Source organism: Microcaecilia unicolor, chromosome 1 (assembly GCF_901765095.1).
Source record: "Microcaecilia unicolor chromosome 1, aMicUni1.1, whole genome shotgun sequence".
NCBI lineage: Eukaryota > Metazoa > Chordata > Amphibia > Gymnophiona > Siphonopidae > Microcaecilia > Microcaecilia unicolor.
The window spans coordinates 622999881-623025326 of NC_044031.1; the positions used below are offsets into that span (position 1 = coordinate 622999881).

The 25446-nt window shown below is 41.2% G+C and overlaps 1 protein-coding gene across 1 annotated transcript in view; it reads left to right on the forward strand.

The window, feature by feature from the left end:
* Positions 1-25446, forward strand: part of SCRIB (scribble planar cell polarity protein) — a 630584-nt gene that overhangs the window by 386373 nt on the left and 218765 nt on the right. Inside the window, 1 exon segment of the mRNA XM_030220397.1 lies at positions 8879-8941. Coding sequence (XP_030076257.1) covers positions 8879-8941 — 63 coding nt within the window.

The window sequence follows — 25446 nt, forward strand, 5'->3', positions numbered from 1 at the left end:
TAGCTATAGTTCGGGTTCCTCTTTCCCACATGCATCACTTTGCACTTGCTCACTTTAAACATCATGTGCCATTTTGATGCCCAGTCTCCCAGTCTTGTAAGGTCCTCTAGTAATTTTTCACAATCAGAGTCTTCTTTAACAGTTTAGAGAGGCAGATGTTTTGCTTTAAATGGTTCCTTCTTTTCTTCCAAAGATGGCTTCTGTTTTTCACATCATTCAGGTTGTTCCACTGCCTTCCTTCTGAAGAGATGATTATTGAGAAGAGTTTTGGTTCTTTACACATTGGCATGTTGCAGGGTCTCAATCTAGTACCTGGAGATTTTCATCAATTTTCATAAATTGGATGGTTTAATTTGTGCAGTTTAGAGGGGAGGTGAAGTGGTGACAAAATCAACCATAATGTGATTGTTTAAGGAGGAGATTTGGTCAGCTTATATCCTCAAGAGGAAGGTGCCTCCTGAAGCTGTTAGGGAACATTCGACCTATGGGTTTGGCTGCTTCATGGGCAGAAACTCATGCACTCTTTTGCTAAACTTTATCGGTTGGATGAGCTTACCAGACAAGACACTACTTTTAGATCAAGGGTGCTTAGAACAGGGGTCTCAGGGTCCTGCCTAGTGTAAAGTATGTTTTGGTACATCCTGTTCATTCTGGGCTGGTCTGGTAGATGAAAAGAAAGGAAATATTTGCTCTTTCCTTGAATCCTCCCAGACCAGTTCAGAAACCCACCCTGTTTCTAGTTATTGAAAGTTATGTTGAAGATTTCAGTTGACAAGAGGTTGGACCTCAGTTTTGACAGGGTTTCTTGCCCAGTTGAGGGGTTTTATGTTTTCATTCAAAACTCTGGATTCACCTCAGAGGATAGCGTGTAGAAATAAAGTCTACACTGGCTATGTTAGAGGAATATTGAGTATGTTATAGCTGCACAGCGCCATATTTATGACAAAGTACACAACTAGTTCTGTCAGTATCTGTTGGTTGAGGAGCATAACCCATTCATTCTGGACTAGTCTAGAAAGTAGCAAGGAAAGAAAATGGAAAGTAGCAAGGAAAGAAAACAGGTAAGACTAAATGTTTCCTTATGTCTCCTGACTCTCCTCTGCCCTTAGCTATAAATGTTTAGGACTTTGATCTCATCTCATTGGGTTTTTGGTACAGTCTATTGTGATAGCCTGACTCTGGACTATCTATACTCTTATCTATATCCTTCCAACAATGGACACAGAATTCCTAATGAGATCTCACCATTGAAATGTAAAATAGCATTGTCACTGCTTTTATTTTGTTATGCCAACTCCCTAGTTACAGTGCCTTGTAGAAATCATCACATCTTTGTATGTGTTTTCTTTTTGTGGACTAAAAAAATGCAATTCAATATGTATTAAAATAGGAGTTTGTTTCACTGGTCTACACAACGCAAAAGAGAAGAACCAAGCTTTTGCACAAAACAGAAGCAACAACAGCAAAGGTGAAAAAAGTATCAGAAGCAAGTGGTATGGTGCAGAAATTTTATTGGTGGGTAACAAAGGCTTAACACAAGCTGTGTATTGACTTCAAGGCCTGTTTCCAGAGTCTACAAATAGAGCAAACAATACATACATACAACATTAAAATAAAGTAAAAATAATAAAATCAACAACTAAAAAAAAACCTTAATGTACACTAAAAAAAAAAAGGTGGAACAGCTAAATAATCTAACAGAACAATAAAAATATCAATGTTGAGAATATCCAAAAAATGTAAAAATATAAATGTTGGATGAAAATATCCAAAGAAATATAAAAATATAAGCAACTCAATTAACAATCATAAATGTAAAGAAAGCAAATAAAACAAGGTGAATAAAATGAACATTACAGACCTAAATATGTCAAAAGGGGCAACGAATCATACAATTAAATAAGCCAATTTGAACAGAAAATATCAACAACAGTGGGTCTAAACATTAGCGACATAAGAAAAACGAATAAAAATATATGTGAGAAGAGTATAGAGAAGAATTACAGTGAAGATAATATGAATATTATGAAACAGAATTCACAATAATAACTGAAAATAATAGGAGCCATATTTAAATAGATACTAGAGACACTTAGAAAAACAAATAAAATATTAAAATATGAGGACTAAATCATATACCTGTAACCAACACTCTCTTAATGGATAAAAAGGATATTGAGATTGACATTGAAAAACTGCACTATAAAGTAAACAAAAATGAAAGTGAATGTTGTAATCTGAAAAAAGGGGATGATATCTAAAAAAAAAAAAAAAAAGGGGGGCAGCTTCCCCCCTTTTTTCAGAGTTTACATCATCCTCCCGTTTTTTTAGATTATATCATTCACTGTCATTTTTTTGCTTTATAGTACAGTTTTTTTTATGTCAAGAAATTACATCACCCCTTTTGTATTTTTAGATTACATCATTCATTTTCAGTTTTTTAATTTTAAAGTACAGTTTTCTGATGTCAATCTCAATATCCTTTTTAGCCATTGAGAGAGTGTTGGTTACAGGTATGTGATTTAATCCTCATATTTTAATATTTTATTTCTTTTTCTTGCTACCCTATCATACAGGCCATGTTTGTGATCTGAAATTGTTGAATAGTTAACATTTTCCCCAGTCTCATAAGAGATCTCTTGTTGTTGTTTTTTTTAAGTAATCTTAAGCATGGACCTTCTGCAGCAGTTTTCTTAATTCATAACTTCTTATTCTGGAGGGATGGTGGTGCCAAACTATTTCCGTTTTACAACGATGGACTTGGTGATGTGCTATTGGATATTCAAGCTCATTAAACAGGCTCCAAGTATTATCACAGTGGAGGGATATATACCATCTAAAGAAAGCCCCACACCACAGTACTCTTTTAAGTTACTCTGTCACCACTTTTTCTAAAGTTTTTTCCAGGCTGTCAGAAGTGGCTAGTATATTCACCTGGTGCCTAATAGAAACCCAAGCCGCTGAACTTCCACATTGGTCCTATTTTTATATAATCATAGTAGAACACTCTTCTTAAATCTTTTTCCTTCATAACTTGTGCAAAAATATTCTTATTAATAATTAAAGTAGAAACTTATCTGAAGTATATTCAGCTCTGATGCTCTGGAGAGCCATATGCCAACATAGCTGTGTTTCACATCCTGGTTCAGGGCAACACGATCTAGAGAACAAAAAAGTTGTTAATATTAAAAAATACAAACAATGTAGAGTGATGACAAATTGACAAAAAGCTTAATCAAGCCTCAAACTCAGAGTGGTGTTTCTCCATAGCACAGCTGGACTCAAAAATGGCAGCCGTGTCTGACGCTATATAAAAGAAAAACTCAATCAGAAACCCCAAAACGGAAAAACTCTTAAATTACTGTTATCCATTGAATGTCAAGATTTAAGCCATATGGCTCAATGGTATTCAGAAGAAAAATCCATCATTGAACTTTATTAAGGGGTCCTTTTACAAAGGCACTCCTGGTGTTTTTAGTACATGCTAAAAATGCTAGCACACCTTTTGTAAAAGGACCCCTAAATTATAAAGAGCAATGATGGATACACTTCAGATAAGTTTCTATTTTAATTATTAAGAATAAGAATATTTTTGCACTAGATATATAAGTACATAAGTATTGCCATACTGGGAAAGACCAAAGGTCCATCGAGCCCAGCATCCTGTTTCCAACAGTGGCCAATCCAGGTCACAAATACCCGGCAAGATCCCAAAAATGTACAAAACATTTTATACTGCTTATCCTAGAAATAGTGGATTTTCCCCAAGTCCATTTAGTAACGGTCTATGGATTTTCCTTTAGGAAACCGTCCAAACCTTTTAAAAACTCCGCTAAGCTAACTGCCTTTACCACATTCTCTGGCAACGAATTCCAGAGTTTAATTACAGTTGAGTGAAGAAAATTTTGTTTTAAATTTACTACATTGTATCTCTTCGGCAGCTGGAGAACTTCTATGGATTCAACAAGGCAATTGCTCTGTAGTGGCATATGCCATACGCATTCGAACCCTAGCCTCCGAGGTGAGATGGAACCAGGAGGTCTTCATGGCCATCTTCTGGCAGGGGTTAACGGGCCGAATCAAAGATGAGTTGGCAGGCCGGGAACGTCCGACCACATTGGATGCCCTGATTACTCTCTGTGCCCTTATCGACGTTCGGTTCCAAGAGACGACACAGGAATGTGCTTGCTCAGTGTCAACCACAGAGACCATCGCCTCGGATAAAGATAAAGATTTAAGAAAAGTGTTCTACCATGAGTATATAAAAATAGGATTGATATGGAAGCTCAGTGGCTTGGGGTGTCTGTTAGGCACTGGGGGGGGGGGGGGTCTTTTTTTAAAGCTTAGCTTGAGTTATCTACAACAGGGCTCATTTTATTCCTGCAGATAGCTTGAGCTAAGCTTTAGTAAAAGACCCCCTAGGTTAATATAATAATAATATTACTATAATATTATAATAATAATGAGATGAAATAAAATAGCAGTGGGCTAAACTAAAAATAATAAATAATATTTATTTATTTATTTGTTACATTTGTATCCCACATTTTCCCACATATTTGCAGGCTCAATGTGGCTTACATAATACCGTAAAGGCATTCACCAAGTAGGGGATAAGTACAATAAATGTTGTAGTGGGATAGGGAAGCTAAGAATCAGTCAAGTTGGGTTTAAGGTAAAGGGTTTGTTAATAAATAAACTAGCCACTTTTCTGAAGGTCTGAAAAAACTTTAGAAAAAATTGATGATAGTGACTTAAAGTACTGTGGTGTGAGGCTTTCTTCAATGGATATTTAAGAGCATCATTATTTTCTTATAGCCTTCCCTCAGTCTATATTGTTGAATAATTTTATCTTAGAGTTCTTTTAGCAGTTCTGTTTGCATTCCACATGTAATGTGGAGACCTTTGCTCCAGATTCATGTCATACAACAGAAATGTCTTAATTCTTCTTTCAAGAATGTTCATATCAACTTCGCTACTATAGGTGGACACATCTGGTCTCTTTTTAACTTATTATGGACTTTGCTAAAGCAATATTTGGAAATGGAGCTAATTTGTGAAGACAATCGGTTTCTTAATTGTTTTTTATTTCTTTAAGCTTTGTTTAAAGTGTGGTGTATGTTCTGTAGATCACTGAAACAATTTTTAAAACATAAAAAAATGAAAGATGTACGAGAGTGTGAAGACTCTTAAACATTATGTTCTAGCATTACTCTCTTCATTGGCTTATCACTCTTTTCCTACCTTGAGTTCATGAGATATAGTCACCAGGAGGTACCTCTCCCATTTGGTGGTTGTCTGCATCTTGCCCCATTAGAGAGGAGACTGACCTATTGTGTGTGTCAGGTCACTCCACAGCCTGTAATGAACTTTGGGCAATTTTACTAATATGCTTGCTTTAGTTTTGTTTGCCTTGGCCTGCACATATTACATCCCACTCAATGCTTCCATTGTTTGGTAAAATAGGGATGTACTTTTAGGATGCATTGGGAGGGTGTGAGATGAAGTAAAATAGCAGTGGGCTAAACTAAAAAGAGTTATAAAGAGTGACTTTTCCCAAACATGGCCTGTATGAGAGGGTAGCAGGAAGGAAGCTACTGCTGAAAGGCTATAGAAAATGCCATGTAGCATTTGAAAAGAAACTCTAAGGGACACTGTGTAAGCATTTCTGCTCTGATTTGCTGTGTAATACACAGCACATCATTCTGCTGACATCCCTATAGTAAAGCCTGGTGTTGGCAGCATTATGTTGTGAGGATACTTTACAGCAGCAGAGACAGGAAGGAGAAAATGGATGGTGTAAAGTACAAGCAGAACCTTGAGGAAAACTCATTGCAATCTAGGGAGAAGATTCATCTTTCAGCAGAACAATGATAGAGTATGAGATCTTTGCCAGAAAAGTAAATAAGAGAAGAAAGAGACCAGTCTTTTTTGTTAAAAAATAAAGGTGGCTGAAATAAGGGCAAAATATTTAGCAATCAAACCTCAAAAAGAGGAGAGGAAGGCAAAAATGCAAGAAGAGGAAAACATAGTTAAAGAGAAAAAGCATGGTGGTAACTTTTTTCAGGTATGTCAGTGAAAGGGGGAAGATCCAGAATTGTTAGATTTAGAAGAGGCTAAGAGAAATGAGTGAAAGTGAAGATGGGAAAACCAGTCATGCTAACCCAGTACTTCTGTTCAGCATTCTCTGAAGAAGGATTTGGAGAACTGATTGTTGGCAGGGATATGTCTAGTACTGGAGTAGATGTGACAGGATGTATAGAACTGTGGGTGGAACTTAAAAAAAAAAAAAAACCCCAAACAAAAAAATCCCAACAAAAAAACCCCAAATCCCACCACACACAAAACAAAAAAAACTGAAAGTTTACAAAGCCATGGAGCTGGATGAGATACATCCTAAAATACTAAGAGAGCCTAAGATGCTGTAGTGGGTCAGATGAAGGACCTGTTCAATAACTCTTTGGAGACAAGTGTGACACTATGGGACTGGAGAAGGTTAGCTGTAGTAGTGGTAACAGAGAGCACGATGAAAACTACAGGCTGATTAGACTTGGTGGTGGGAAAATTCATGGAGACTCATCCAAAGGAAAGAATAGTGTGTTACCTTGAATCCATCAGGTTGCAAAATCCAAAGCTTATTAATAGAGTAGTCTAGGGTTGGTGAACTGAACATAAGAATTGCCATACCTAGTCAGACCAGAGATCCATCTAGCCTAGGATCTTGTTTCTAACAGTGGCCAATCCTGGTCACAAGTATCTGACAGAATCCTAAAATGTAGCAGGATTCCATGCTCTTTATTTACTGCCAGAGATGAGCAGTGCTTTCCACTTCTGTTTGCACTTGAAGTCATTGGATTAGAAAGTCATTGATTATGATGGGTGACATAAATGTCTCACCTTGAGGATAGAGCTAATTAGTTAGAGAATCTCAGGGATCTTACTTGGAGCTGTTCTGTTTAGTATCTTTCCAAGTGATATTGCAGAGGAGTTAGAAGCGTCTCTTTTTGTGCGTTATGATCAGCAATAGAGCGGACATTTCTGAGGGAATAAAGCTCAAGGAGTAGTCAATTCTATGGTAGTTCAGTACTTTTAAAATTAGGTATGCAGAAATTTGAGGAATTGGGTGAGACACCAGTAGCCACAGAGGAGGAAAGAAACTTTTTATTTCTTTTGATAATCTCAGGTCACCAAAACAATTGTGATACGATAGTGGCCAGAGCTGGAGAGAGGCATAACCACTAGAAAAATAGAGGTGATAGATAATACCTGTGGAAGTCATTGGTGAGTCCTCATCTGAAATATTGTGTCCACTCTTGGAGGCTGTTCCTCTGGGAGCATATAGAGTAAGGGTAGTCCAGAGATCAGCACCAGAAGCCCAATTATATGTGACCTATGGATATAAGTGTCTGTACCCTAGAGGAGAAGAGAAGATGGGAAATGTATGAAAAAGACTTTCCAATACCTTAAAGATAATGCACAGAAAAACCTTTTCAAAGAGACTGTAAACTGGTAGACTCAGAAGCAATCCAAGGAAATAGTTTTACACAGAAATGCTGGTGGATGCTTGCAATTCCCTTCTGGAGAAGATGGTAGAGGTTTCATCAGTGATGGAGTTCAGGAGGGCACAGAGGAACCTTATTTGCAAGACAGAGGAGAGATAGTGGAAGCATGATCTAGAAATACGTATTTAAACTGCACGACTCAAACAATTCAGCAGTTAGTATTGGGACTGCAAAAAGGCAACTGTACAGCTTTGTTTATGTAGTAGGCTACAAATTCAATAATACCTGGAAAGCCTAGCTTAAATGTTGTTGATGCAGTTGGCAGGCTATACACTCCTCTGTCTACTGGTAGGTGCAACATGTTGATGATGGGGAACCATCTGGAAAGGCCATGAGGATCTAGGGAAGTTTGGATATTCAGACAACAACCAGGCTATTATACTTGCTTTTTATGTTATTATAAAACATCATTGGAGGGAGGGGTGCTGGGTATGAATTAAACAGGGGATTTTGCGTGGTCATGTACCCAAGAGTGTGACAAAGAAGGAAGATGACAAAATTGCCTTGGATCAGGAGTCATGTCTTACAAGCGGTCAAGCTGTTTGGCTTGTAGCTAATATATATCCTGGGCATTGTGGAGAGAAATTTTGTGGACTTCTTATTCCATCATCTCCTAAGTTACTACGTGATTGGTACAGACTCAGAATTTGATAGAAGCTGTAGTAAGTACCAGGTCCTAGTAACTGTAGGTGGTATCTGCTTCAGTAATCTGCAGCCAGCTTAAATCTGTGTTTGGTTGATGCTTGGCTGCTTTGTGATATGTCCAAGCCTTGCAAATGTTGCCTAGTATGTCAGTAACTTTTCAGGTGAGATGAGCTGACATTGCATATTTGCCAAGGACCTAGCAAATAACCAGATGGGTTTTGGCAATTGGACATGATGTTAACAGTGTGCCTGAGTTTTATCTGAGCACTGAGGGTGCAGGATTTCAAAAACTGGCCTATGTAATAGGAATTATTATTACAGTACGGTGTGTGTATCACAGCTGAGCAGTGAAGAAGAATTCCTTCTGCTTTTGTAAGCTGGTTTGTTGGTGTTCGTTTAAAGAGAATCTCCTTGCCTCTGGTGTACGACTCTTCAGTTGTCAGAGTGAGGGGCCAGAGCCGCCTTCCCTCTGATTCCAGCGCTGAGCAGAAGGGAGACACAGCAGAGGGTCCCTGGTGAGCGGGCAAGCTGCAGAGGTGGGTGCTGGTGTTTTTGTGTTGGTTTTTGGCTCCACTAATCCGCATGCCTCTCTCTCTCCCTCCCCCTTTCTCCTCCTTTCCCCCTTCCCCTCTGCCTCCCCTTTTCTCTCTGCTGGTTTCATGTCCTAACAGGGGGTGTCGTTTGATCAAGTGAATAATCTGCTGATTGAGCCTGCTCGAATAGAGGAGGAAGAGGTGTGTACGCCCCTGCTCTTCTTCCTCTCTTAGCAAGAATCATCGGGATTGCCTCACCTACTGACTCTGAGTTTCCACTGCTGCTCTCTCCTGCCTTTCTTTGCCTTGGCTCTGTTTCCAGCTTCTGGATTTTACAGAGATGACCAGATCACAGCTGATTAATTTTCTGCTTCACTTTTACCCTGCCCTATGTTCCGTTCCCTACCTGCTGCAGAGCTGAGGAGAGTTATATGCTGGATAGTTACTGCCAGTTAAATTCAGTGTTCATGGATTGTAAGTAGGTCAGTGGGTGTAGAAAGAGTAACAACTCCAGCTAAAAGGCTCAGAGAGACAAGTTCAGGTTTGGAAAGTCAAGTATCACCATAAATCTAAAATCTAAGCCCATTACTTGCTGGTATGGAAGAGGTAGTGGGATCTGCAGAATAACCTAGTAGTCTTTTTCACTGTTATTCACTGCTACAGAAAAGGAGACAGGTTTATCAGAATAACCCAGTAGTGATCTGTCTCCATTAACTGCTGGTATAGAAGAAATGACAATGGCTGTTGCTCTGTTGTTTTTGGAAACATATGTTCTGCTTCCATTGATAACTCCTAGAGGCTGGTGAAATGGCACTCCTAGACCTTTAGCAGCAGTTGTGTCCAAAGAGCAGCAGTAATTGCAGAGCTGAGCTGAATCCTGTTCCTGTGGCTGCTAAAGGCCACTATAGTCTGTGGACAATGAGTAAGGTGTCTAGTGAGAAAATTTAGACACTACATTGTCAAGGTCTTTTCTTCATCCCTCCCTCCCCGATGATATGGAAATTAACAGGAGAAAGGCCATTCATGATGGGTTCCTGATGACTGGTGGGAAAACAATGTGAGAGACTGCTTGATGATTCTCTTATGGGAGCTGAGAGTGGAGGATTAAGAGAGAAGTTGTGTGTAATGGAAACATGAACCAGTTGGGATGCAGTAAGGGGAAAGGCTGTGCATGATGGTTTCTGGATGAAAGCTGGATGGGGCTTAGTAAGGAGAAAAATGCATGATGATTTCCTACTGACATCTGAATGGGAAGGGGAAAGGGAGAGACTGTGTGTGATGGCTCCCAGATGAGAACAATATAAATAGAATCAAAGACACTGGATGATGTGGGGCAGAAGATAGAGCGCCAGTGTTTTATTAGCTGTGAATCCGGTGACAGTAGCCTAGGCCTCTTGCTTAAGCTCCTGGAATTACCCAGCTGAATCTCCTGGAATTACCCAGCTGAATCTCCTGGAATTACCCAGCTGAATCTTGGGATTTGCAAGGGGGTTCAGTCTAGAGCTAGGCCATTCAGATTGACACATCTTATTGGTAGAAATATGTTGAAGAATCATTTCATTAAAGCATCAGTTGTCGTTGTATTCTGTTCTCTATTTGTGTCTTATATACCGCAGGTGTTCCTCTTGGGATTTTCAGTGGTTTACAGTTCTAAGGCGCTCTCAACAAAAGAGGGATATACATATTGTCAGTTATATAGCCCAATATCCTGATACCTAGCTAATTATCAAAGAGATAAGACTACGTTTCTGAAAAAGATAAATACAATATCTGTTTCAATTTTTATAGGTATCATATTCCAAAGCCTTGCTGCATATTGTATTCATTCTCCATGGACTTGCAGAGTAATGTCTGCATAGTATAGTGGTATCCTTCGGATGGGAGTCCTAATCAGACAGTTGATATCTTTATGCTCAAGGAACTTTTTAAGGTTCCCTAGCATATGCTCAGGGATTACTATGCTGGTGATATCACGCCTTTCCCTGGCTCAGTCTTGTTTTTCAGATTGATTGAATTGGTTGTATTGTATTTATTTATTTCAAAATGTATATTCCGCACTATCTTTTTTATATACTTTTATTTTTGAACTTTTATGAGATAATACAACAAAGTAACCAATTGGACAATTTCTCCATTACAGATACTAAATTGCTAAATGATGTTACAGTTGTTCTTTTATCCCTATCCCACCCTCCCACCCTCTTCTCTCCCCAAACTTAACCACTACCCTCTAGTATCTCAGCTACGTTAACAACACAGAAGGGCCGGGACCAGAAGACCATTGCACATAAGGGTCCCAGATGTGATGATATGGTAGTAAGTTTCCAGTACGTAAGGCTGTTAGTTTAGACATTAAGTTGATATAGTCCATCTTGTGCAAGACCTGTCGCAGGCCTGATAGAGTTGGCTGTTTCCAAGCAGCAGCAAGCGTCAATTTGCTGGCAACAAACACATGAGCAACCAACTGATGAGTGGGGGATTTCACTCCTCGCGGTCTAGCATGTAGAAGGCAATGTTCCAACTTCAAAGGATATTGGATCTTAGTTAGATTTAATACAAAGTTCAATACTGCAGTCCAAAACTCTTGGGCACGTGAACAGCCCCACCAAATATGAAACATGTCACCCTCTAGGCCACATTGACGCCAACACAAGGCTGAACTTGTGGGGAAAATTTTGGATAGTTTCTTGGGTGTATAGTACCAGCTATATAGAATCTTATGTCCATTTTCCATCAAATTACTAGATATCGATACCTTAAACAAAGATTTAAATATACGTTCCCATTGAGAGTATTCAAAGGATTCACCCAATGCAGTTTCCCATTTTGACAGGTAGTGTGTAATAGGTTTATGATTGGCTAAAAGGGCTCTATATATTCTGGAAATACATCCCCTGTCCCCCGCCACTTACCATTGCTCATGGTAAGATGTCTCAGTTAGACTTAGCTCCCCCTTGGCCCATCTAGTGATAAAATCCTGCACTTGCTGATATTGAAATGCATGAAGAGCCGGGAGCCCGTACTTCTGATATAAATTCTCCTTCCTCCCATATTTGGCCAAATTTACATAGACCCGGCTTCTCCCAAGAGCAAAAACGGATCTATATTCCCCGGGACGAATTGCGGAGCGAATCAAATGTACATGTGCAAAAAATATATTTGTCCCGGAAATTCTTTTTTTCGAATTGTAGTCCAAATCAGCAAGGGCCAACGGAGGAGTGGCGGGGCTTCACGGTCAGCCTTTCGCAAGAGTTGATCCGGTAGCCAGGGGGTTAGCCCTCAGTGGATAGGGGGCAAGCAGTGATTGCTTGAGGGACTACCAAATCTTTCCCGACCCATGGAGCCACTCTGTCAAAATTCGAAGGTGGGCAGCTTGATAATAGTCTACAAAAGAAGGAACACCCATTCCCCCATGTTCACATCTCTGGAACATCACTTCCGCTCGCACTCTGGGTGATCTCTTTTTCCAGATATATGAAAAGATCTTTCGCTGTAGGCCTTGAAAAAACTGATCAGGCATAGAGGTAGGGAGAGCCATAAACAGATAAAGCAGTTTGGGGAGTACTATCATCTTGACCGCATTGATACGGCCCATCCGAGAGATTGTCAATCCCTCCCACCGGTCCAACTCGGAGAATATCTCACGTAATTTCCCCGGAAAATTCTCGTCATATAGATCAGTTAAATCGTGTGTCAGGTTAATCCCTAAATAATGAATAGATTTTGTCGCCCAATGAAATGAGAAGTTGATCTTCAGCCATTCCACCTGATCATCAGGTAAGTTAATATTCAAAGCTTCCAACTTCTCCATATTAATTCTAAAACCAGATACCTGCTCATAATGCTGCAAGATAGATGTCAGTGCGGGAAAAGATGTATCCGGATTAGTCAAAGTTAATAAGATATCATCTGTGAACAGCAGGATTCGGGTTTCTAAACCCCCTACACTTAACCCAATGACTTCCGGATGTTCTCGGATACAGTAAGCCAGGGGTTCTACCACCAGCGCAAAAAGCAGAGAAGACTACGCGCATCCCTGCCTAATGCCCCTGCTCAGAGCAAATGAGGCAGAGCTCTGGCCGTTGACCTTAACTGAAGCACAGGGGGCCGTATACAAGAGGTGGAGCCAGGAGAGAAAATGATCACCAATACCCACTTTATATAGAACTGTAAACATAAATGGCCTGTGTACGCTGTCGAATGTTTTTTCTGCGTCTAGGGAAAGCAAACTCGGGAATACACCTACTTTTCACAAGTACATCAATCGTTTTCACGTATCGACCTCTGGTTGGGGGATGTGGAGCTTGTTCACAAGGTTCTGGAACATCAGATTGCTGACCTAGCATAATATATGAAGTGGAGTACCCGTCGTACATTATCAAAAGTTTGTCGACCACTGATAAAGCTTGCGTGATCTTAATGGATCAAAGATGGGAGATAACATTGCAGACGGGTGGCTAATATCTTAGTAAAGATATTATAATCAACCCCTAGTAGTGAAATGGGACGATAAGGTCCGCAGCTTAGGGAGTCTTTGCCTGGCTTCAGTATTACTGAGATAGTCGCCAGATTCCAAGTTTTCAGAGTCAGTTGGCCCTCACTAAAATAAGTAAATAGATGCAATAGCAGCGGGCTCAAGAGTTTACCAAACGTTTTATAGAATTTATTAGTGAAACCATCTGGTCTCGGTGCTTTGCCTGGAGATAGAGTATGGATCGCCTGAAGAATCTCATCTAGTTCAATAGGGTGAGATAATTGATGTTGAGCACCTGCAGATAATACAGGCATCGTGACTTGATCTAAGAACGTCAAGATAGACTCCATTGAGTATTTGTAGCTGCTCTGATGTTACTACGCCCTCCTTATTTTTAAGGCTAGAGACATGATTCCGTGATGCCTGTTTTTTAAGCTTATGGGCTAAGAGTTTACTAGATTTATTGCCAAACTCGAATTGGCCCTGACGAACTCGCTGGAGTTGTTCAGCAATATCAGCCAGTTGCAACTCATGTAACTCATGATGCAGTTTATGTATTTGTTCTATCAGTTACGATGAGTGCTGTGGGGGCCTTTGCAATGACATTTTTGCTTCCTCTGTTTTCCAACGCTTCCTCTGTATATGGGCCTTCAAGGCTATAAGGTGGCCACGTAAGACCGCTTTCAACCCATCCCATAACACACCCATCGGGACCTCCCCATTATCATTAAATTGAATGTACTACTTAATGTGGTTTTCTAGTTGAAAAACATATGACATTTCTGATAAGATAGAGTCATCTAAATGCCATTCAGGCCTGGCTCTCCGCATAACCGGAAGACTCAGTTGTAGTACTACGGGACTATGGTCAGACCACGTGTGGCAAGCAATCTGATGTTCCAGAACCTCGTGAACAAGCTCCACATCCCCCAACCAGAGGTCGCTACGTGAAAACGATTGATGTACTTGTGAAAAGTAGGTGTATTCCCGAGTGGCAGGATTGGTTTGTCGCCAAAAATCTGACAGCTGCCACCGTGCCAGAAATGCGCGAAATAGCTCGCGATCTCATTGTGCATAGAGTACCTTTTTGGTGGAGTTATCCAAATAAGGATTGAGAGTTAAATTAAAGTTGCCCCCAATCAGCAAGAGGCCCACTTTGTGCTTTAATAATATCTGGTCTAGCTGGTGGGAAAAGTCCCTATGATCAGCATTAGGTCCATAAACATTCAGCAGAGTATATTTTTGGGTACCCAAAGAAATAATTAACAGCAAGAACCGACCATCTTTATCTCTAATGACTTTTTCCATACACCAAGGGCGGGGTTCACTAAGGACAATGAGAACCCCTCTAGTTTTAGTACCATCTCTACTGGAGGCAGAGTATTGATAGGGATATTTGCGATGTCTGCAAAGTGGTTCATGACCTGGTTTTAAATGTGTTTCTTGAATTAAGGCGATATCTGCCTTCAGGCGCAGCAGCTCCAAAAACAGCAGCTGGCGCTTTATAGGGATATTGAGTCCCCTAACATTTAGGAGCACTAAAGTAATGTCAGACATCTGTATTCAGGGCTAGGTAAGCAAAGTTAACATGAACCCCATTACCTCTAGCATGCCCAGTCCCCTCCTTCCAAATCTTCCCCCCCCCCCCCCATCACATTCATGTAGCTCTTATCATTCTTTTTCCCCATTCCCCTCCCTCCCCCCCATCCGTACCTACAACATTAGGATCCTCCCCTATATAGTAATAGAGAGGTATCAAATAGAGAAAGTGAGTCACTCTTCCTTCTCCCTTGTGCTCCTACAATAACAGATTGTCATGTCACTCCCAACGATTCAACAGACATGTCACGTAATTCATAGCAAGTCCCACTCAGACAGAACAATATCAAGCAAATTTATAAGCTTGACCTGAGTATAAATCACAGTTGACCTGGTCATGTAAGCTGTCCATCCGATTGTTGACGCTGCAGTCGTTTGTGTCCCTTTTCCACTCGCTGCCACTGCGGACGTGCAGGCAAGGAGGCCCCTCTGGAGTTGCTCGGGGTTGCTGAAGACTCCTTTGGATTTCCCTCTGGTAGAGCCACCCGAGCCTCTTCTATAGATTTAACCTGATGCAGACGGCCATCTCTGTAGAAAACCAGGGCAAACAGATGTCGCCACCGGTATCTGATACCCATTTCACGGAGCTTTAAATTAACTGTCTTTAGCTCAGCTCTTCGCTTCAAGGTGGCCGAAGCCAGATCTTGGTAGATCTCAACATGATAAGAGTCCCATTTAAAATTATGAGTCTTGCGAGCTGCTTGTACTACCTGCTCCTTAAGTTTAAAATCATGGAAACAGGCGATTATGTCTTTAGAAAGATTCCCTCTTGCGGGGCCTAGGGCTCTATGGGATTGCTCCAGAAGAATCGCTGCAGGGTCAGTAGTCGTTCCCGCCTCAGCAAGAAGCGAGCTAACAATTTGCTGTGACACTGCCTCACAATCTTGATATGCCGGCACCTCAGGCAACCCTCTGAAGCATAAGTTGCGCTGGCGGCTCTGATTCTCGAGGTCCTCGATCTTATCAGTAAGCTGCTGAAATCCTGCCTGCGTTTCAATAAGCCACCGATCTGTCGAGCCCGTCTCTTCTGACTGGTCATCCACCCGGCTTTCTAGTTCCTCCATTCGTGTTCCCAGTTCCCGGATCTCACCTCGCAGGTCCGTCACCAGGTCAGAACGGACTGCCTTGAGGTCCACTCTGATTTCCTGTAACCACTCCTTAAGTTCAGGAAAAGGTGCTGCTTCTAGGTGTTCAGGTTCAGCATTAGACACGAACAGGTCTCTTGGGGATGATACTCCTGATTGCTGAGTCAGTCGAGGGGCCTCTGGCATCGGGCTCACCACGCGGTTCGTGGTCGCGCCTGGGAAACCATATTGGTACAGATCCGCTTGCCGATTCATCACTAAAAGTAGGAAAAATACTTTCCTGATAGTCTGGTCACTATGCCCTCGATTGCACCTCAGGCGGTCTTATTTGTTGGGATATTAACTCGATTTAAACAAAAGGGAGCGGGAGCTTGTTCTTCAAGCGACCATTCCACTTGGTGACATCACTTCCTTCTCTATATTCCGCACTATCTACCAGTTCTAGGCAGATTACAATATTACATTTATAAAATAGCATAAAAAATAAAACAATACAATTTCAATCCATATTACCTTCATTGCATAAGACAGCCTGACCATTATCCATACAATATATATATTGTATAGGATTAACAGTTCAGGCAATTACATCAGTCCAGAACACACTGGCATCAGATTACAGCAGGTTGATGCTATGGGCTTCCTGAATTAGTAGGGTCTTTAACATAGATTTAAACTCTCTATCTTGAAACGATTGAAGTGGGCACGCACTGTCTATATAAGTATGAGTAGTGTCTCTTGGGATCTTACAAAATAATGCATAAGAATTCACTTGATGATGGATTTCTAAGTAGTCTGCCCAACAGCTGCCCTGCATCAGTATAACCACATACATACTTAATGGAAAAATTGATATTTTAAAATATAATTACATTATCCCACAATCTCCACTGCAAAATGCTATACACAAACTTGTGCAAAAACACACTCATATCTTTAAAACCATAACAGCACTAATTCCAAGGACAGGATGAGCTACAACCTTATGCTTGAAAAGGCAGAACTGTAATTACACTAGGATCTAAAACACCAATACACTACCTCGTGAAAAAAAGCAAAACAAAAAGGGCTGCGAATACTACATGCTAGCAGAATACTGCACCATGATCACACTTGAAAAACACATGACACAACAGACATGACACAAGGAACTAGAAATCAAAAAATATGAAGGCAAAATACTGAACTGGAAAGTTAACTCAAGAAGTCAGACTCAGCATGCAGCAATACCAGAAAAATTTAAACTTACATGCAAAATATCACAGATGCACATTTCCAAAAGATGACATATTCAAATTAATAAATTCTGAATAAAATACTTTTTTCTACCTTTGTTGTCTGATCTATTCGCTTTGGTCCCAGTGTCTTCTGTTTTACGCAGTGTCTTCTTTCCATTTGATATTTTTTCACTCACCATGTCCACCATCCTCCTGTGTCCTTATGCGTCCTGTCTACCATCTGTAGCCCTGCCCCTATCCTTCCTCGAGTTTCAGTATCTGCCCTCAACGTGTTCCAAACCAGCCCTTAAACTCAGCAGTTTTCCCTCCATCCATATCCAGCATTTCTCCTCACTGCCCTCCATCCATGTGCATCTACTTCCACTGTCTTCCCTCCCCTCCATCCATGTCCAGCATTTCTCCTCTCTCCCTTCCCCTCCATCCATGTGCATCTCCTTCCTTTGTCTTTCCTTACCTCCATCCTTGTCCAACATTTCTCCTCTCTTCCCTGCCCTCCACTCCATCCATGTCCAGCATTTCTCCTCTCTTCCATCCCCTCTATCCATGTGCACCTCCTTCCTGACTTCTCTCCCCTCCCTCCATCCATTCGTCCAGCAACTCTCCATTCGCCCCTATCCAGCAAATGTCCTCTGTCCCCTGCCCCTCCATTCATCCATCCATGTTCAGCAATTCTCCTGTCTCCCCTGACCTCCCCTCCATCCATCTATGTCCAGCAACTCTCCATTCTCCCCTGCCCTCTTCTCCATTCTCCCCTGCCCTCTCCTCCATCCATCCATCTCCAGCAAATTTCCTCTCTCCCCTTTCCGCTCCATCCATTCATGTCCAGCAATTTTCTTCTTTCCCCTGCCCTCCGCTCCATGTCCAGCAACTCTCCATTCTCCCCTGCCCTCTCCTCCAGCCATCCATCTCCAGCAAATTTCCTCTCTCCCCTTTGCCTTCCATCCATCCATGTCCAGCAATTCTCCTCTTTCCCCTGCCCTCCGCTCCGTCCAGCAACTCTCCATTCTCCCCTGCCCTCTCCTCCATCCATCTCCAGCAAATTTCCTCTCTCCCCTTTCCCCTCCATCCATCCCTGTTCAGCAATTCTCCTCTCTCCCCTGCCCATCCTGTTTCTGTCCATCCCCTTCCCCCTTCTATCCAGCGTATCCCCCCCCCTTCACAGCATCTCCCAGCCAACTTCCGTTCCATTCTACTCCCGAAGTCGCAGCGACGAACGGGCAGGCAGCGCTGCGGTAGTAAAAGCAACAAGTCGACTGGTTCGACTCTCTGTCCTTCACTTCCCTCCCTCTGCGTCCTGCCTTCCTCTGACGTCATTTCCTTTCGGGCGGGACGCAGAGGGAGGGAAGTGAAGGACGGAGAGTTGAACCAGTCGACTTGTTGCTTTTACTACCGCAGCGCTGCCTGCCCGTTCGTCGTTGCGACTTCGGGTAAAAGTCGCCGTTCCAGTCGTCATCGTTTGGGCAGGCCTGAGCCAAGATTGGGTGGGCCTGGGCCCACCCAGGCCCACCCATAGCTACGCTCCTCAGTGATGTGCTCAAATTTAGATATTCCTTTAATTGCTCAAGCGACAGCATTCAGTGTGTGCTGATGAGATCTTAATAATCTTTTGGGAACTCCCATCAATAAACTATTACAGTAGTCAAAGTGAGGAATAACAATACTTACATTCGGAAATTATCTGGGGTTAAAAAAACTTTACAAATGTCTGACTACTCTGTTTTGCAAAGATTGTTTTTAATAACCTTTTGCACCTGTTCCTGAATTGTGAGTGAATGATCCAGAAAAACTACTAAAGTTTTTACTTTCTGAACAAAGAGTATTTCTACATCCTCACTTGTACAAGAATTTGGGAAATAAGGAAATTGAATAATTGCCCAAAAGCATTACCTGTGTCTTATTTTATATTCAATTTCAATCGATTACTTAATAACCAACAATTTATCATGAGGAGCGACAACTTTAAAAAATCTATAATTTTCAAATAAGGCTGCTGCAGTTTTAAAATATATTGGATATAGTCAGCAAAGATCCTGTAATGAACTCCAATATTATTTAACTGCATACATAAAGGTGTCATAAAAGGGTTGCAGAAAGTGCTTCTCACTGCCGACCCTAAGTTGTCTGTTATTTAAGAAAGACTCAAACCATTTAAAAACTATCCCTCCGAGACCAACTGCTTTTAAATGCTGCAATAAAATTTCATGACTTTTCATATCAAATGCAGCTGATATATTTAACAATACATGAACAAAACTGGAACCTTTATCAAAGCTAGCACGTACAGAATCTAACAGAGAGATCAGCAAGACCTCAGTAGCATGTTTAGTATGAAAACCAAATTCATCCTTATCCAAAACTTGGTTATCATTCAAAAAAAAAAAAAAATCAACTAATTGGTCATGGACTCTCTTTTCTATAACCTTGGCCAAAAAGCTTAAGTTAGAAATAGGTCTTGTCAGCAGGCCTTCCTGCAGGTATGAACTCGGCTGACCCTGGAAGGACCCTTCCGTGGACACAGCACTCCCAGAAGCAGACTCCAAAAATATGCTTAAAACCGCTTTATTCCATCAGCAAGGCCAAAACATTTCCTCTTCCAGACACAGTCCTTGGTTAAAGCACATATCACCCCTTGTTCCTTCCCCCTGCCGGCCACAGTTTCTGGATACAGTTTAAATCATTCACTGCTTCCCCAGCATGGCCTGATTCCTGGACACAGTTTTAAATCACTCACTGTTTTACCAGCATGGCAGTGTTCTGAACACAGTTCGTCACTCACTGTTTCCCCAGCATGGCACCACTTCTGGACACAGTTTAAATTACTCACTGCTTCCTAGCATGGCATGACTTCTGGACACAGTTTAAATCACTCTCTTCTTCCCCAGCATGGCATGATTTCTGGACATAACTTCCCTCTCTATGATTCCATAATGTGTCTGTACATACCTATTTCATTGAAAATTAACCTCACTCTGCATTTTTTTCTTCACAGTAGGTAGCTATCATCTTACGGTATTATGTAAGCCACATTGAGCCTGCAAATGGGTGGGATAATGTGAGGTACAAATGTAACAAATAAATAAATCACTCACTACTTCCTCATCATGGCCAGGTTCTTGGACACAGTTCAAGTCACTACCTGTTTCTCCAGCCGGGTCTGACTTCTGGTCACAGCTGAAATCATTCACTGCTTTACAGCATGGCACCTCTCTCCCCCTTGAGTGGAACAGATGCTTAACTTTTCCTCCAAGCTTTCCCCAGCCTTGAAGAAGGTTTGTTATGAAGCCTTTCAACTTCTTCCCTTGTACCTGAGCTAGAGCAGTAATCTCCATGGGCTCACTTCCTCAGTCATCTTGGGCTTGGATCTCCTCTCCAACATCTTTCTCCACCTCCCTTTATGGTCCCCAGCTGGTCCTCTCCCTCCTGATTATTCCTCCTCAACCAATCCCCCTCCTCTCCCTCGGTATCCTGGGACTTGTAGTTCCTTTGCTGCTCCCTTTGCTTGCCCCCAGGGCTTTGCAGGGGTTCTTGGGAACTGTAGTCCTCCTCCCTTCTCCAGCTGTTGGGAAACTTATGCCTCCGTGGGGGCGTGGCTTCCTAGCCCCTAGGATCCTGGAATTTATGGTTGGAATCCCGGGTATGAAACCTACCCATCTTGCTCCTCTCCCGGATCCCTTCTTCCCTGACCCTCAGGGGTTCCTCACAGTTTATAGCTATTAACCAAACCCGCATCAAGAGAAGGGTTCTTTAATAAACACCTAACAGAGGCTCTTTTCAAAGAGATTGGTATAACCCCTTCAGCAAGAGACTTATTAACAAGATAATGAGTTACATGAGATGCTATTTTTACAATAAAATAAGCTACAAAACATTTTTTTTACTCTCGATATTTATTTTATTTGTTTATTTATTTATGCATTCTTGTATCCCACTATTATCCAAAAACAAATTTTGGTTCAAAGTGGCTTACAATTTACATTTTGGTGGCGTTAAAATAGTATTGTGCAATGTGGAGAGGGCATCTATAGTTTGTGTGGTTATTCATAGAGTTTTTAAAGAGATAGATTTGAAGAGGAGAAGGCAGTGGTAGCTCTTGTGTTTAGTTGTAGTTTCGGTGATGTTTTTGAAGGGTAGATTTGAAAGGAAGGCGACAATATCTTTGTGATTAGCTGTAGAATATTTTGAAGAGGTAGGTTTTTATTTCTTTTATGAATTGGAGATTTGCGATGCTTCTTATGGTTTTTGGTATCTAGTTCCACTATTTGGAACCCTGATAACTAAATCATGCTGTGTAGATAGTTTTGTAGATGCTGTTTTTGCAGTTGGGTAGATGTAGGAGTAGGTAGTTTCTGTTTACTGGGCTAGCATTTCTTGAGGATAGTTCAATTATGTTAAGCATATATTCGGATGCCATTCCAAATAGTATCTTGAAGATTAGGGTGCTCGCTTTGAAAAATATTCTTGCCTTGACTGGTAGCCAATGTAGTATTTCAAGCAGTGGGGTTGCTCTTTCTTATTTTGATTTATTGAAAATTAGTCTTGCTGCCCTGTTTTGAACTGTTTGTAGCGATTTTAGTGTGTTTTCTTTGCACCCTACATATGCTGCATTGCAGTAGTCTAGTTGTGATAGTATTCTTGATTGGACCAGTATCCAGAAAGATTGTCTATGGAAACAGTTTCTTATTCTTCTCAGTTTCCATAGTGTTCTGAAGCATTTTGATGTTACTGCAGATATTTGATTACCCAGTGTTAGATGTGTGTTGAGAATGATCCCTAGTATTTTAAGTTGTGTTTCAGTGTGGTATGTTTGTTGGTTGATTGTGAATTTTTGCTAAAATGTGGGGTTGTGTGATGCATCAGTTTGGATGGCTGGAGCCACCACTAATTGGCAGCTATGCCCCCCTTCTCCCTCAAGAGAATTTCAGCCACTTTGGGTAGGGAGAAACAGCTGTCTGTCTCCTAACCCCCCCCCCCCCCCCCTTCAGCAGTCCTGGGAAACAGTGGACCAGGGCCACCATGATGAACTAACTCTCCTGCCTATATCTCTTATGCAACATCTTCCAATGGCAGAATCCTTCAGGGCCTTCCTGCTCCAACTGCTCCAAAAGCTTAAGCAGTAGAACACAACCTACCTGCCACATAGGCCCAGAGTTCCCCACCGACATAGTAGATGTCATAGTAGATGACAGCAGATAATCTGTGTGGTTCATCCAGTCTACCCAACAAGATAAACTCATAGCACATGGTATTATTCAATATTACATAAGCATACTTACTCTTGTGTCTTTGCTATTTTTTGGGGCACAGACTGTAGAAGACTTCCCTGCACTGCCCTTATTCCCGAACTACTGGAGTTGCCATCAAAGCCCCACTGTTTCCCTTCCAGATCTATCTAGCCATGATTGGGGCACAGATTGTAATAGTCTGCTCAGCATTGGCCTTCTTAACCAATTAACAGAGTTGCCATCTAAGCACAGTTTGTTTTGATTTCATTCTCTTGCCATATAAGATTCCTGTGTGTTTATCCTATGTGGTTTTGAATTTCTTTACTGTTTTTGTCTCCACTACCTCTCGTGAAGGGCATTCCTGGTTTCTACCACCCTCTCTGTGGGGAAAAGTACTTTCTGGTGTTATTCCTAAGTCAGATCCTCCCCCCCCCCCCCCTCAACCTCAATTCATAGCCTCTAGTTCTTGTTTCTGGAAAAGGTTTGTTTATATATTAATACCCTTCAAATATTTAAACATCTCTATCGTATCATCCCTATTCCTCCTTTCCTGTAGGATATATATCTTCAGGTCATCAAGTCTCTTCTCATACATCTTGTGGCATGTAGCCCATATTGTTTTTGTCTCTTTTCTCTGAACCACTTTGCCTTTTTACATCCTTAGCGAGATAAGGCTTCCAAAACTGAACACAATACTCCAAGTGGGACCTCACTAACGACTTGTACAAGGTCATCAACACCATCTTTCTGCTTCTGCTTATACCCCTTTCTATGCAGCCTAGCATCCTTCTGCCTGTGGCTACCACCTTGTCACATTGTTTTGCCACCTTGAGATCCTCGGACATCATCACCCCAAGGTCCCTTTCCTGAGCTGTGCTTATCAATCTCTTGCCTCCCATTTCGTACATCTCCTTTGGATTTCTAAATCTAGTATCCTGCTTACACCTTGCAGTTCAAAGCAGGTAACAAAAATTAAGAAACCAGAACAATCCTCTGAGAAAGTAAAAGAAAATTAGGAGCTATTCTGCAAAACAACTGTCTGAAACGGATGGATGTCTTGTAAAGATCAGGTAGGACTGAGATGATGAAAAAATACCAACAAATTATTTTCTAATATCTAGCAGTTTGAAAAGCCAGTTCAAATAACTTTAATCTTTTCTTCCCCTTAGACAAGGGAAATGAAAAGAAGATCACATTGTTAGGCCTTCTAGCCCTCAAAGAAGCAGTAAATTGAAAGTGGACATAGAAATAATTTGGTCCTAGACCATGCGTAACTTTGAAGAGAAAACAGGCCAGATTAAAAAGATCTCTGGCTTCAATTGGTAACCAATGAAATTTTACATAAAAAGATGAAATGCTATCACATTTAGCTAAGCCAAAAATCAGGCATACTGCTGTATTTTGTAGTCTGCAATCTTCTAATAAGGCCCCTAGTTCAACCCAAATACACAAGATTACAATAGTCTAATTGAGAAAGTAAAAGCACATGCGTTAGAAGCTTGAATTGATCTACTTCAAAATAGTTACAGATACAACACTTCATCATTAGAAGGAAACATTTCTTCACTAAAGCAGCATTTTTTGCCTCCATGGAAATGGAGCTGTCAACTAAAACACCCAAGATCCTAATGACAGGAAATAGTTCATAATTAACTTGATTGATACAAATAGTTTTAGGAATATTATCGTTTGGTGTCAAAGCATAAAAAAATTGTTTTTCCAGTCTGAAGTTTCAGCTTATGACCAGATATCAATTTATCCAGTCGATCTATAAATTGATGTACCCTAGAAGGATCTTGGACTATTCTTCTAATTTTTGGAGATGTCTTCTCATGGTTTTTACTCCCTCTGGTGTGTCCACTATGTTGGGTATCTTCATGTCACCTTCAAAAATGCAAGCTTCTCGTAACCCATTGGCACTGTATCTCACAAGTACATTAAATGGACACTCCACTATTCACCTTACTTTCCTCTGAGCAAATTCCATTTGCCAGCACTCTCTGTTGTCTGTCAGTTAACCACTTTCCAATCCAGTTCGCAACTTTGGGTCCTAAGTTCAGCCCGCTTAGCTTATTCATGAGTCTCCTGTGAGGAACCATATCAAAGGCTTTGCTGAAATACAAGTAGATTATGTCTATTGCATGTGCTTAATACAGTTCGTTGGTCACCCAATCAGAAAAATCAGATTCATTTGGCATGATTTACCTTTGATAAATATGATGCAGGCTTCAATCATGTCACAATGCACTGAGTCCTACCCAGTCCTCTGGGAGGTTGCTATCCTTTTATAATTATGTTTTTTAAATGTTAAAATGATATCCTTAATCCTCAGCACAGTCCTTCAGTCTCATGAGTGGACTGGAAGTCCCCAGCAGTTTACACAGGGGCAGATTTTTTTTTATACAGCTGAGGGCCATTCTGAAGACTAGTCCTATCCTAGGTTCCTGCAGAAGAGCTTCAGATCCCTCTCCTTAGTCTTGCCTGAGGTCCTGGAGAATAAGTATGACTTTGATGCAGTCATCAGGTATTTTAAGACTGCAACTCAAAATCTGGCCAGCCATCATCTCTATACAAGCAATCTCCAAGTAAATAGACATTAAATATAAGGTACTACCTGCACCAGGGCACAAGCACCTCTAACTTTCTCATCACCATCCATAGTGGTGGAAGCAGCCTTCAAGAGGGCTAGGGCTTTCAAATCACAGGCCACCACACCACTGGGGAAAAATAAAAAGATTCTTTGTTATAAACAGAAGAGTGTTTCAAGCTGCAATGTTCAGTTCCAGAATTACAACACATCACCTACAGATGATGGACTGTCATCACCCCTTAGTCCAACAGACCGTCTCAATCTGAGTCCCTTCCCAGGGAACTCAGAGCAGGTTGAATGTGTTGGCTGCACAAGTCCAGAGTCTGCAAAGGTCTATACCAGTGTTTCCAAAGTCCAGTCCTGGAGTACCCCTTACCAGTCACGTTTTCAGGACATCCAATGAATATGCATGAACTTGAATACACTGCACCCATTATATGCAAATCTCTTATACATATTCATTGTGGATATCCAGAAAACCTGACTTGCAAGGGGTAC